The sequence below is a fragment of the Mesoplodon bidens genome (assembly GCF_964165515.1).
Source record: "Mesoplodon bidens genome assembly, chromosome: 7".
Lineage (NCBI taxonomy): Eukaryota > Metazoa > Chordata > Mammalia > Artiodactyla > Ziphiidae > Mesoplodon > Mesoplodon bidens.
In genome coordinates this window covers 54767957-54782713 of record NC_138164.1, presented here as the reverse complement: position 1 = coordinate 54782713, position 14757 = coordinate 54767957, and the positions used below count along the sequence as shown (strand labels likewise).

Sequence of the window (14757 nt, the reverse complement as noted above, 5' to 3'; positions counted from 1 at the left end):
CAGCGTCTGAAGACAAGTTTGGTCGTCACAACTGGGGACATCTACTGGGTAGATGTCCTGCAAGGCATAGAACAGCCCCACTACAACAAAGAATTATTCTGTTCAAAATGTCAGTAGTACCGAATTTGTTTTTTTGGTGTTTTTTGGGGTTTTTTTTGGTGGTACGCGGGCCTCTCACTGTTGTGGCCTCTCCCGTTGCGGAGCACAGGCTCCGGACACGCAGGCTCGGCGGCCATGGCTCACAGGCCCAGCCACTCCGCGGCATGTGGGATCTTCCCAGACTGGGGCACGAACCCGTGTCCCCTGCATCGGCAGGCGTACTCTCAACCACTGCGCCACGAGGGAAGCCCCAGTAGTACCGAATTTGAAAACACTCATCTGAAGTACTCTGTTTAAGGATGCCCATGTGTTCAGTTGTAAGAACCATAAGGATGATGGGATATGTGTGTTTCAGGGAGGCTATGACTGTTGTCATCGCCTTCTAGCTACACCACCCTTAGTTAAGCAGAACAGTGTGCTATTAAAGTAACATGTAATTTGTAATAAAAACATCTCAGTCGAGCTTCCATTCTGCTATGTAGTATCTGTGTGACTGTGGGCAAATTACTTAATTTCTCTGGATCTGAGACTTATTAGCTAAATGAGAACAATAATCTTTGCCTTACCCATCTCGTGGGGTTATGAAAACCAAATGAGAGTTTCATTTGATTAATATTTTAGGTAACACATGAGTAATTTGTAAATGTGTTAGCATCATGCAGCATTGTTGATGCTTTACATGTTCTATTAGAATCCAAGGCCCTTTTTCATGGTTTCCATTAGTTTTGACTTCATTAAAAACTAATTTTATTTACATTGGAGATCAAAGTCCTTTGGCTTGGCAGTTTTTTAAAATAGATTTATTTTTATTTATTTATTTTTGGCTGCATTGGGTCTTCGTTGCTATGCGGGCTTTCTCTACTTGTGGTGAGCGGGTACTCCCCTTGGTCGCAGTGCACGTGCTTCTCATTGTGGCGGCTTCCCTTGTTGCGGAGCACGGGCTCTAGGTTCATGGGCTCAGTAGTTGTGGCTCAAGGCTCTAGAGCTCCGACTCAGTACTTGTGGTGCACAGGCCTAGTTGCTCCATGGCATTTGGGATCTTCCTGGACCAGGGCCCGAACCCGTGTCCCCTGCATTGGCAGGCGGATTTCTAACCGCTGCGCCACCAGGGAAGCCCCAGAGTCATTTTTGAGCCAAGTATGACAACCTGCACGGATAGGATGTGGCAGCACCATCACCACATGCGCACAGAGTCGAAAGTCATTCTTCAAGTTTCATGGCTCCTCAATGTCTAAAACAGGTTATGATCTTTGAAAACACCTCCGACATCAGTGCAATTGTTTAAAGTCTTGTGTTGAGTTCCAGAGACGTGATCTTCTACTTCACACTATATAAGTATAGACTAGGATCATATGGATTGTAATGTCTCCCACAGGCGACTCAAATGACCTTACCCCTTCTTTTCCATTGCTTTTGAAATTGAAAATGATTTTTACATTGTTTAGAACATATGTCCTCAAATACATATATATACACACACACACACACACACACACACACACTTAATTCCCTGGAGTATGTCAAGGAACACCTGCATATAATGCATTGATGGATGCTCCCTGGCTTGACTTTTCTAGAGTGGGAATCGACCTGTGAGCGCTGACTATGCCCCCTTGTGGATCTCCTTTTGACTTCTTCCAGAGCTGCTGACTTCAGCCATGGAACAGAATTAACCTAACTGGCTCAGCATGATAGAATCTTCATAAAATGATGACCTGAGTCTGGAAAACCACATTACAGTTTTATCTTTTTTATCCTGAAAATTGTAATTTCATCTTCTTTATTTCTGCATAAATAATTTAAATCATACTTTTTGTTTCATCTAGATTGTCTTACAAGGACATGCAACAAGAGTAACTGCTAAGTCTCAACAGGGTGGAGAGAAGGCCTTTCGATGTGGCTATGACGGATGTGGAAAATTATATACAACAGCTCATCATCTTAAGGTATATATGAAGGAAAGGCTGTGTCTAGTTATGAGAATAGGGCATTAAATGCCAATATAATGTGTTTGCAGTATTCAGACACCATTGTGTTCCGCCACCTATTAAGATACAAATACACTCATATACAAAAGCCTATGCAGATTTTAGAAACTGAACTCTTTGAGGGCTTGGACTATGTTTTCTTCATCTCTGGCTCCCTCATGTCCAGCATACTACGTGACACATGATAGGGGTACTCTACATATTTGAATACATTTTTCTCAAATGTGAAATTTATGTAATTACATGGGAGATACATGTGTAATCATTCCATTAACAGTGATTTGCTGAAATGTAGTGAAAGTTGGTGTTAATTTGTCCTGTTTGTCAAATACATAGGCCAAATATTTTGATTGCAGCTAAACACAACATACCATGACCTATAAAAATAATAGCTAACATTTATTGAATAACGCACAATGTGTCAGGAAGTGTGCAGTTAGCATATTTGGAATAACAGCCCTAGAGCCCATCTCCACTACTTATCAGTGTTTACATGTTACTTGACCTCTTAAGTACCTCATTTTCCTTATCTATAATATTGGATGATAAAAGTACCTCCCTCGGGCCTCCCTGGTGGCGCAGTGGTTGAGAGTCCGCCTGCCGATGCAGGGGATACGGGTTCGTGCCCCGGTCCGGGAGGATCCCATATGCCGCGGAGTGGCTGGGCCTGTGAGCCATGGCCGCTGAGCCTGCGCATCCGGAGCCTGTGCTCCGCAACGGGAGAGGCCACAACAGTGAGAGGCCCGCATACCGCAAAAAAAAAAAAAAAAAAAAAAAAAAAAGTACCTCCCTCAACGAGTGGTTGTTAGAATTAAGTTAGTTAATTCTGTACATGTAAAGTACGGAAGAGAATGGCCTGGCATGTGGTAAAGGTTCAGTAAATGTTGGCCATTGTCATGAGTATTCATTTGTCACAGCAGCCCTCTATCATAGGTACTATTATGTCCCCACTTTAGAGAGAGGACTTTGAGGCTGAGAGAAGGCAAGTTCCATGGCCACACCACTGGTCAGCAGTGAAGCCTTGCCTCAGATTGAGGCCCCTCTGCCAGCAGCCTCCACACTCTTAGCCTTATGTTGTGTAGCATCTCCCTGTACTCCTGCGTCTCACCAGATACATGTTCCATTCAAACACCTTTGACCACTCTAGAAAAACTCAAACCTCCAGTATTCCTGTTCCTTATTTATTATTTTTAAATTTATATATATATATATTTTTTTTTATTTTTGGCTGCGTTGGGTCTCCGTTGCTTCAGGCGGGCTTTCTCTAGTTGCGGCGAGTGGGCTTCTCATAGTGGTGGCTTCTCTTGTTATGGAGCATGGGCTCTAGGCGTGTGGGCTTCAGTAGTTGCAGCACGTGGGCTCAGCAGTTGTGGCACGCAGGCTTCAGTAGTTGTGGCTCACGGGCTCTAGAGTACAGGCTCAGTAGTTGTGGCACACGGGCTTAGTTGCTTCGTGTCATGTGGCATCTTCCCGGACCAGGGATGGAAGCTGTGTCCCCTGCATTGGCAGGCGGATTCTTAACCACTGTGCCACCAGGGAAGTCCCCTGTTCCTTATTTAAAATGAGTACTTCTTAACCTACATTTGGTCTATATTGAGTATTATTGACCTGTAGTTTTTGAGAAAAGAAGTTATCTTTTGTTTTTCAAAAATAACATACAAGCAACAACATAATTCAGCAGTTGGGAAATAAAAAAGGTCTCTGTGGAGACCATCCACTTGTGGAGTGCCTCAAGGAAATAAACTTATGCCCGTGTTTTAATAACAGGTGCATGAGCGATCACACACAGGAGACCGGCCTTATCAGTGTGAGCATGCAGGCTGTGGGAAAGCATTTGCAACAGGTAAAAATATAATTTTCTTTGTTTCTTGGTTCCACTTGGGGGTCAAGCAGAGGCGGGTCAGAGGCAGGAACTGACCCCTTGCCTTGGTCTGAATTAGTGGGCACACAGTGACTAGTTTTCCAATCTCTCCCTTACTGCCTTTTGTCCTGCTTGCTCTGTTCTCTCTCTGTGTTCTCATTTTGCTCCTCAGACCTGTTGCTGCCTACTATGTTTGTTATTTCACTCCACACTCTGCTTTCTTTTAGCAGGAAAAACAAAAGTCGAGCATTAAAGCTGACACAGAGTTTAACATTAGGACGGACCTTAGGGGGAACCATGGGAAATGGGGGCTTAGCAGTGGGACGGGTCCTGCCCAGGTACACATCCAGGAGGGCCAGGACCGTTGCCAGGCCTCCTGACTTCACCCTATTCCTCATTCCATGTCGCGATTCTTTTTGGTTTTGCTTCTCAGGATTTTTTCTTTTTTATTATGAAAATTTACAAAAATTTATATAAATGAAAAATAATGTTATAGTATACCACCATAAACAGTTCAGCATGCATATCAGTAACTAACACTTTCAATATTTGTTTATATTTCTTTTTAGAGGTAAAATTTACATACAGTTTACAGTACAAATATTAATTGTAACATTCTATAAGGTTTTTTTTCCTGTATTCATCCATTTATTCATTTATTTATTTTTTAAAAAATTTTATTGGAGTTTAGTTGATTTACAGTGTTGTGACAGTTTCAGGTGTACAGCAAATGAATCAGTTATACATATTCATATATCCACTCTCCCCCCCTTTTTTTTTTAGATTCTTTTCCCATATAGGCCATTACACAGTACTGAGTAGAATTCCCTATGCTATACAGCAGGTTCTTATTAGTTATTTTATATATAGTAGTGTGTATATGTCAGTCTGAGTCTCCCAGTTTATCCCTCCCACCCCCCACTTGTCCCCTGGTAACCGTAAGTTTGTTTTCTACATCGTGACTCTACTTCTGTTTTGTAAATAAGTTCATTTGTACCTTTTTTTTTAGATTCCACGTATAAGCGGGTATCATATGATACTTGTCTTTCTGTGTCCGACTTACTTCACTCAGTATGGCAATCTCTAGGTCCACCCATGTTCTGCAAATGGCATTATTTTGTTCTTTTCTATGGCTGAGTAATATTCCACTGTATATATGTACACATCTTCTTTATCCATTCCTCTGTTGATGGATGTTTAGGTTGCTTCCATATCCTGGCTATTGTAAATAGTGCTGCAGTGAACATTGGGGTGCATGTATCTTTTTGAATTATGGTTTTCTCCGGGTATCATGTCTTGATTCTACTTCAAGAGTTTGGGGTATGAGTTGTAAACATCTAATAAGATTGGGGCACTTTAAAAAAAGAAGCACACAATCTCTTCTAGACAGAGATGAAACTATTGAATTTTCAGCAGGACAGTCCTGAGTTGTCATACTCTTGTACCTTTTTAATAGTTATTCTGTTGTGTTTGCCTAGTATTATATCCTTGGTGTTTACTGTATTTTTCAATAACTTAATCTCAATGGGCATGCTTAGAGGGGTCTTGTGTAATTACATTTCTTTTAAATTTTTCTTAAAGGTTATGGATTAAAAAGTCATGTCAGAACTCATACAGGAGAAAAGCCATATCGGTGTTCAGAAGATAATTGTACTAAATCTTTCAAAACTTCAGGAGATCTACAAAAACATATCAGAACTCATACAGGTACTGGTGTGAAGAAATGTCATATCTAGGCCAGGAGTTCTTAATCTGCAGGAAGGGACTTGGGGAAGTAGTTTCTGGAAGCGTTTCAGGGAGTCAACATCAAGGGCTTCTCTTAAACTCCCAAAACTCCATGCAGTTTGCCATTCGTGCATGTATGCTTCTTTCCAGGATGAGGGCCTGTAACACTGTTAGATTCTCAAAGGGGTTCATGTTCCAAGAGATTAACAATGGCTCTAGACCACCAACCCTCTCAGTTTTCAGGAATTATCTGAGCAGCAGGCTTATTTACCTAGGATTATACATCTACTTAGTAGCCCAACAGAGACCAGAACCTAAGGCACCCAATTCCTTCTCAGTTTAGTACTGCTTCTTCTGCATTAAGCTGCTTCTAAAAAAAGTGTCTGAACCCCTCACAGCCCCTCAGAAAGAAAGGCTTTGTTACTTCCTTGTGATCATCTCCCCTATCCTTAAATACCTTCTCTGCTTTTCCTAAAGGGTACTTTGTTCTTATCTTCCCTCCCCTCCCCTCCCCTCCTTGTACTTGATTATTTGCAGATTGGTAATATAAAGGTAATTATTTGCTTTGGATCAGAGCTGGAAGAGTTTCAGAAACTGTTGATAAGAGATACTATTATAAGCTGTTGACTAAGTAGTATAGCATAAGGTCCTTTAGTTTGAGATTTTACTGCAGATGTTTTAAACATAGTGTTATCGCTTTGTCCCCAAATACTTCTAAGTATTCTGAGATAGTTTAGCAGATTTTCATGGAGGATTCTTCATTAAAGTTTAACTTTTAGTTCAAGTATGATCCCAAATCGGCTTTGCTTTACAGTGTTCAGGAACAAAGCTGTAGGTCCCTGCTTCTATTTCATTCGTGCTCTTAGTTTTATCTGTTATATCAGAGGCAAGCGTCTCCAAGCTCCTGAGAATAGTAATATATTCAGCAAGTATTTTTGATTCATATTATGTGTTAGACACTAGATTTAAAAAAAACCAAAAATCCTTTTTCTTCAAGTATTATAGAATAAATAAAGTAGGAGGTACGCTTTTAGGGGATTCTAGGGTTGTTCTACCTTAATCCTTATTCTTGACTCTGTTTTTCTTTTGTATTTCTTTATGATATGTATTTCTTTGTCTTCTTTTCTCAGCTCATTTTTTAATATGCCTTTCTGGGTAATTCCATCTTGGAAAGTCATGTAATCAGTGATGAGTTTTGAATACTATTCAGGTTTTCCTATGTAAATTTAAGTTTGGAGTAGACGATGCTGTTGACAGAAAAAAAGAGAAAAAAACTCAAAGGGAAGCTCAATACAAAAAGGCTAGAGTCTGAGCATGAATGATCCTAGGTAGAATTGAAGGATAAGACATTTCAATTTTCTGTGTATTTTTGCACCATTTAATGTATTTCCCTTTGTGTTTTCAGGAGAAAGGCCCTTTAAATGTCACTTTGAAGGCTGTGGTCGGTCTTTCACAACATCGAATATCAGAAAAGTGCATATTAGGACACACACAGGAGAAAGACCTTATTACTGCACAGAACCAGGATGTGGGAGGGCATTTGCCAGTGCAACCAATTATAAAAACCATGTGAGGATACACACAGGTAACGGTCTCTAGTTCTTGGTCTTCTGTCTTTCAAGGCTCAGTTGAATTCCTGCCTCTCCTATAAACCATTTACAAGTCATCTCTTCCCTCCTTCCTGCTACTTGGCATGGTAGAAATGGATTATGCAACTTGAAAAAACTTCACCTTAGTATTTTTACATTTATTTATTCAACAGTTATTGACCATCTGCTGTGTGTTCCCCTGCCAGGCACCAGAAATACAGAGACAGACAAGATATTGTCCAGGACAGTTGATTTAGGGAGGGATAGTAGACATAATTATTGCAGAGTGTCTATGGATATATATTTTTTAACAGCTTTATTGAGATATAATTCACGTACTGTACAATTCATCCATTTAAAGTATATGATTCAGTGTTTTTATTATATTCACAGGGTTGTACAACCATCACCAAAATCCAATTTTAGAACATTTTCATCTCACCTGAAAGAAACTCCATACTTGTTAGCAGTCTTCTCCACCCTACCCCCCAGCCATAAGCAATTATGGATTTTCCCATTCTGAATATTTCATATAGATGTACAGTATATGGTGTTTATTGTCTGGTTTCTTTCCCTTAGCATAATAGTACTGAGGTTCAGCCATATCATATCAGTAGTTCTTTCCTTTTTAATTACTGACTAGTATTCCTTTATATGAATGCATCAAATTTTATTTATCAGTTTACCAGTTACTTTCCCTTTTTGGCTATTATGAATAATGCTGCTGGAGTATTCATGTACAATTTTTTGTGTGGATGTGTGGTGTTTTTTTTTGGCTGCACCACACAGCTCTTGGGATCTTAAGTTCCCTTGCCAGGGATTGAACCTGGGCCCTTGGCAGTGAGAACGCAGAGTCCTAACCACTGGACCGCTAGGGAATTCCCTTTTTTTTTTTGGGGGGTATCTTGGGTATATACCTAGGAGTGGAATTGTTGGATCTTATGATAACTTTGTTTAACATTTTGAGGAACTGCGAAATTGTTTTCCAAAGTGGCTGCAACATTTTACATTCTCACCAGCAATGTATGAGGGTTCCAATTTCTCCACATCCTAGCAAACAGTTGTTGTTATCTCTTTTTGATTATAGCCATCATAGTGTGTGTGAAGTGGTATCTACCTCATTGTGCTTTTGATTTGTATTTTCCTAGTGTGCTAATGATGTTGAGCATCTTTTTATGTGCTTGTTGGCCATTTGTATGTATTTTGAGGGGAAATGTCTATTCAGATTCTTTGCCCATTTTTTAAATTGGGTTGTCTTTTTTTTTTGTTGGGTTATAAGAATTCTTTATTATATTCTGCATACAAGTCCCTTGTTAGGTATGTGATTTACAGATATTTTTTCCTGATTTTGTGGGATTTTTTTTTCAATTTCTTGATGGTGTCATTTGTAGCTCAAAACTTTTTAATTTTTTATTTTTTGGCCACACTGCATGGTTTGCAGGATTCCTAGTTCCCCAACCAGGGATCATACCCGGCCCCCTGCAGTGAAAGCGCCGAGTCCTAACCACTGGACTGCTGGGGAATTACCCAAAACTTTTTAATTTTTTTTAAATTAGAGTATAATTGTTTTACAATGTTGTGTTAGTTTCTGCTGTACAATGAAGTGAATCAGCTATATGTATACCTATATCCCCTCCCTCTTAGACCTCCCTCTCACCCTCCCCCATCCCACCCATCTAGGTCGCCACAGAGCACCAAGCTGAGCTTCCTGTCCTTTATAGCATGTTCCTGCTAGCTATCTGTTTTACGCATGGTAGTGTATATATATCAATCCTAGTCTCCCAATTCGTCCCACCCTCCCCTTAAAACGTTTTAATTTTGATTCTCCACTTGGTGGTTGTATTTTTTTATATTTGAAGTATGGTTGATTTATAATATTGTGTTAGTTTCAGATGTTTTTTTTTTTTTCGGTACATGGGCCTCTCACTGTTGTGGCCTCGCAGGCTCAGCGGCCATGGCTCACGGGCCTAGCCACTCGGCGGCATGTGGGATCTTCCCGGACCGGGGCACGAACCCGTGTCCCCTCCATCGGCAGGCGGACTCTCAACCACTGCGCCACCAGGGAAGCCCAGATGGTTGTATTTTTGATGTGAATGGAAAGGTGAATGAGAGGGAGATTTTTTTTGTTTTTTTGTTTTTTTTGCGGTACACGGGCCTCTCACTGTTGTGGCCTCTCCCGCTGTGGAGCACAGGCTCCGGATGCGCAGGCTCAACGGCCATGGCTCACGGGCCCAGCCGCTCCGCGGCATGTGGGATCCTCCCGGCCCGAGGCACAAACCTGTGTCCCCTGCATCAGCAGGCGGACCCTCAACCACTGCACCACCAGGGAAGCCCGAGAGGGAGATTTTTAATGTATTGTTTTTATTACTGATATTAAGAGTAAACTTGTGATAATTCAAAGTGAAAAGACATTTTTTTTTTTTTTTTTTTCTTTTTTGCGGTATGCGGGCCTCTCACTGCTGTGGCCTCTCCCGTTGCGGAGCACAGGCTCCGGATGCGCAGGCTCAGCAGCCATGGCTCACGGGCCCAGCCGCTCTGCGGCATATGGGATCCTCCCAGACCGGGGCACGAACCCGTATCCCCTGCATCGGCAGGCGGACTCTCAACCACTGCGCCACCAGGGAGGCCCGAAAAGACATTTTTGAAGAATGGAACTTTAGTTGTGTAAGTTAGTCTGCATTCTGCAGACCCCTGGATATCTCTGGAAATGTTTTCGGGCATTTACAACAATCCGTTTCCTTTGAAAATGGTACATTAACAAGTTTTGAATACTGCTATGGACAGAGGGGAAGCCTTAAGAGGATTTCAAGAAAATTTGTTTTTTTAGGAAAAAAATCACTCTGTCAATGCCATAGAAAGAAGTTAAAGGGAGATGAGACCATAAGGAGACTGATTAAGGGCCATTCGAATATTTGAAGTGAGTGAGATGGAGAAGGATAAAAATGAAAGACATTGAAGAGGTATCAGCAAAGGACCTGGTGACCAAGTTAGTCATGAGGAAGGATGTGGAGAAGAGAAAATCCTATTGCACTGTTGGTGGGAATGTAAATGGGTACAGCCACTATGGAAAACAATATGGAGGTTCCTCAAAAAATTAAAAATAGAACTACCATACGATCCAGCAGTTCCACTTCTGGGTATTTTAATGAAGAAAACAAAAACACTAATTCAAAAAGGTATATACACCCCTGTGTTCATTGCAGCATTATTTACAGTAGCCAAGATATGGAAGCAACCTAAGTATCCATTGATAGATGAATGGATAAAGATGTGATACACACAGGGACTTCCCTGGTGGTCCAGTGGCTAAGACTCCATGCTCCCAATGCAGGGGGCCCGGGTTCAGTCCCTGGTCAGGGAACTAGATCCCACATGCCTCAACTAAGAGATTGCATGCCGCAATTAAAGATCCTGCATGCCACAACTAAAAGATCCCACATGCTGCAATTAAAGATCCCACATGCTACAACTAAAAGATCCCGCATGCTGCAACTAAGACCCGGCACAGCCAAATAAATAAATATTAAAAAAAAAAAAGATGTGATACACATACAATGGAATATTAGCCATAAAAAAGAATGAAATCTTGCCATTTTTGACAACATGGATACCTAGAGGGTATTAAGCTAAGTGAAATAAGTCAGACAGAGAAAGACAAATACCATATAATTTCACTTACGTGGAGCTTAAAAATAAAACACAAACGTAAAACAAAAACAGACACGTGGATAGAGAAAACAAACCTGGTAGTTGCCAGAGGGGAGGGGGTTGGGGGATGAGTGAAATTGAGGCGAGGGAGATTAAGAGGTACAAACTTCCAGGTATAAAATAAATGAGTTATGGGATATACAGCATAGGGAATTTAGTCAATAATATTGTAATAACTTGGTACGTTGATAGATGGTAACTAGACATCATGGTGATCATTTCGTAATGTATAAAAATATTGAATCAGTATGCTATACACGTGAAACTAATGTAATATTGTAAGTCAATTATACTTCAATTTAAAAAAGTATAATTTCAAGACAAAAACACAAAACAACCCCCCTCCCACCAAAAATACAAATTCATTTCCATCTTGACTGTGGTTTGGTGCCACCTAGTGGCAGTTTCTGCTCCAGCCTAAATATGAATAGGGCTGGTTCTCTGAGTTGGAATTGCTTGACATTTCCCTGCCTGGCCTTGCCCTTGTCATATCTCCCCCACAACCATTCCCCAAGATAAGAACTTTAACCTGCCCTGCTTTGAGAATGCAGGCTAGGCAAAGGACAGAAGCAATCTCAATTACTAATGTCTAAGACGTATGTTATAGATTACATTAGTGATTTTATTATTTGTGGTTGGTTTTACTGTGTTCAGAACCATGGACAAAGATGGAGTTAACCCAAGAAAGGTGTAAAATGAGAACAAACTGGGATATGCATATGTATACACACATAAGCACATTTTAGAGATTATATGAGTTCACACCAGTACCTCCAATTCCAGCTCATCTTACAGAGCTCTTTTCTTCCCTCATTCTGTATTTGTATGTCCCTTCTTCCATAGTAAGTGCTCTGGCTTCCAGCAGCATTGACACATTTATGCATTGCTTAATCCTGTATTACACCTAAAATAGTTTCAGAGTTGTTTTGCCCATAACACTACAATAAACAAGCCTACCAAGAAGAATTAAAGATTTGTTTGCAGTTTTCCCCACTCCAGCCTAGTCCAAGACTGAGAGCATTAGTCAAATACTGTGTGTATGAGTTACTTTAATTAGTTTATTCTCCCCCTGCTACCCCCAACCCTGGCCCTGGCCCTGGCCCCCATACCCCTTCTAAGTGGTTACAAGTATTCATTTAAACTAAGGTTAGGGGGACTTCGCTGGTGGTGCAGTGGTTAAGAATCTGCCTGCCAATGCAGGGGACACAGGTTTGAGCCCTGGTCCTGGAAGATGCCACATGACGCAGAGCAACTAAGCCTGTGCACCACAACTACTGAGCCTGCGAGCTAGAGCCTGTGCTCCGCAGCAAGAGAAGCCACCACAATGAGAAGCCCACACACCACAACGAAGAGTAGCCCCCACTCACCGCAGCTAGAGAAAGCCCAAGCGCGCAACGAAGACCCAATGCAGCCATAAATAAATAAATAAATAAATTTATAAAAGAAAAAAATACTACAGTTAGGTTAATTTGTGCCAGTTTGCTCTCAGTGTTAGATTCCCCCCACTATATATTCACAGTGTCTAGATATTTTATGATATTAAATAATTATTTTTGATTTTGTTATTTAAAAACATCCATCTTTTATACAATCTGAAATATTTATAGATGAGATAGAATGCTATCTGGAGCTGTTTCAGAATAATCCAGAGTGGGAAGAGGGGGCAGAAATATGTGGTGAATAAATGAAACTATATTGGCCATAAATTGATAGTTGAAGCTAGATGATTGGTACATGGGGGTTTATTGCACTGTTTCTCTATACTTTTGTGTATGTTTGAAATTTTCTATAATGAAAAGTTATAAAAATATATGTACTGCCTACATTGTTCTCAGACTGTTTCATGGAAAAAGAATTACTTTGTATTGAGTTGTTTTTAGTGAATATTTAATAGCTTTTGACTGGATGCAAGAAGTCAAGTGAAGTTAATATAAAATGTGTGTCCTTTTAGATTTACTGAAGTGTCCAAACTATGTTTCATAGACTTTTTAGAAAATCTTTGTTTATTATCCTTATAAAACCCTTAGGGTGGGACTTCTCTGGTGGCACAGTGGTTAAGACTCTGCGCTCCCAGTTCAGGGGGCCTGGTTTCAATCCCTGGTCAGGGAACTAGATCCCACATGCATGCCACGACTAAGAGTTCGCATGCCACAGCTAAGGAGCCCGCCTGCTGCAACTAAGGAGCCCTTCTGCCGCAACTAAGGAGCCCATGTGCCACAACTAAGACCCGGTGCAACCAAAAAAAAAAATATATATATATATATGTATATATATATATTGGGACTTCCCTGGTAGTGCAGTGGATAAGACTGCGCTCCCATTGCAGGGGGCCTGGGTTCAATCCCTGGTCAGGGAACTAGGTCCCACATGCATGCCGCAACTAAAAGTTCGCACGCCACACAACTAAGGAGCCCGCCTGCTGCAACTAAGGAGGCTTGGAGCCCCAACTAAGTAACCCGCCTTCCACAGCTAAGACTTGGTGCAACCAAATAAATAAAATTTTTTAGAAAATAAATAAATATTTTTTAAAAAACCCTTAGGGTGGGCTTCCCTGGTGGCGCAGTGGTTGAGAGTCCGCCTGCCGATGCAGGGGACACAGGTTTGTGCCCCGGTCCGGGAAGATCCCACATGCCACGGAGCGGCTGGGCCCATGAGCCATGGCCATTGAACCTGCGCGTCCAGAGCCTGTGCTCCGCAACGGGAGAGGCCACAACAGTGAGAGGCCCATGTACCACAAAAAAAAAAAAAAAATCCTTAGGGTAAGCTACATTAGTTACACTAATAATTGCATTTATTATTGCTATTATTAGTAAAGTATCACTAGTGATATCTAGATTATCTAGTTACAGGTAACAATAACAGGTTTCACCAAATCTTAGAGTTAACTGGGCAATAAACATCTCCATCCTTATTTTTCACATCCCTTGAAATTAAGGGGAAAGTGGTGTTCAGGCATGGGATGAAACTCAGGGTGCAGACCACCTTTTGAGCCAAGTTGAAACCATAGTTAAGGAGTCTTTTCTTGTGCACTGCCTCCTAGCAGGATAGAAAGGGATTTGACAGCTATTTATTTTTGCCACTAGAGGTTCGCTCTCTCTGCCCCCTCCCCCACTCTCCTCCCCCTCCCCCCACCAGAAGGTATGGAATGATTATGCCTTCGTAGGTAAAAGTTGATTTTTTTGTATGTGTGTGCTGTTCTTTACTTAGGGGAAAAGCCATATGTTTGTACAGTCCCTGGGTGTGACAAAAGGTTCACAGAATATTCCAGTTTGTACAAACATCATGTTGTTCACACTCACTCCAAACCGTACAACTGTAACCACTGTGGGAAGACATACAAGCAGATCTCCACGCTGGCCATGCACAAACGGACAGCTCACAATGACACTGAGCCCATCGAGGAGGAGCAGGAAGCGTTTTTTGAGCCTCCCCCAGGTAAGGGTTTTTTCCAGTATATCTGTGTCTGTGTTTGAAAATCAATAGGTATGAACATAATTTATGACTTAAAGCATTTTCTCAAATCATAAAGTTTTTCAAATAGTCACACAAACATCATTTACAGCTGTGATGATTGCTATCAAAGAAAGGCGCTTAGGGCTTCCCTGGTGGCGCAGTGGTTGAGAGTCCGCCTGCCGATGCAGGGGACACGGGTTCGTGCCCCGGTCTGGGAGGATCCCACATGCCGCGGAGCGGCTGGGCCCGTGAGCCATGGCTGTTGAGCCTGCGCGTCCGGAGCCTGTGCTCTGCAACGGGAGAGGCCACAACAGTGAGAGGCCCGCATACCACA

General features: G+C 41.5%; 1 protein-coding gene across 3 annotated transcripts in view; it reads left to right on the top strand.

Annotated features, from left to right (window-relative positions):
- Positions 1-14757, top strand: part of ZNF143 (zinc finger protein 143) — a 58290-nt gene that overhangs the window by 25040 nt on the left and 18493 nt on the right. For all 3 annotated transcript variants that reach the window (XM_081239237.1, XM_081239238.1, XM_081239239.1), the window contains exons 8-12: positions 1926-2045; positions 3855-3930; positions 5530-5655; positions 7079-7258; positions 14178-14405. In XM_081239237.1, the coding sequence (XP_081095363.1) occupies positions 1926-2045; positions 3855-3930; positions 5530-5655; positions 7079-7258; positions 14178-14405 (730 nt within the window). The remainder of the gene's footprint in view (positions 1-1925; positions 2046-3854; positions 3931-5529; positions 5656-7078; positions 7259-14177; positions 14406-14757) is intronic.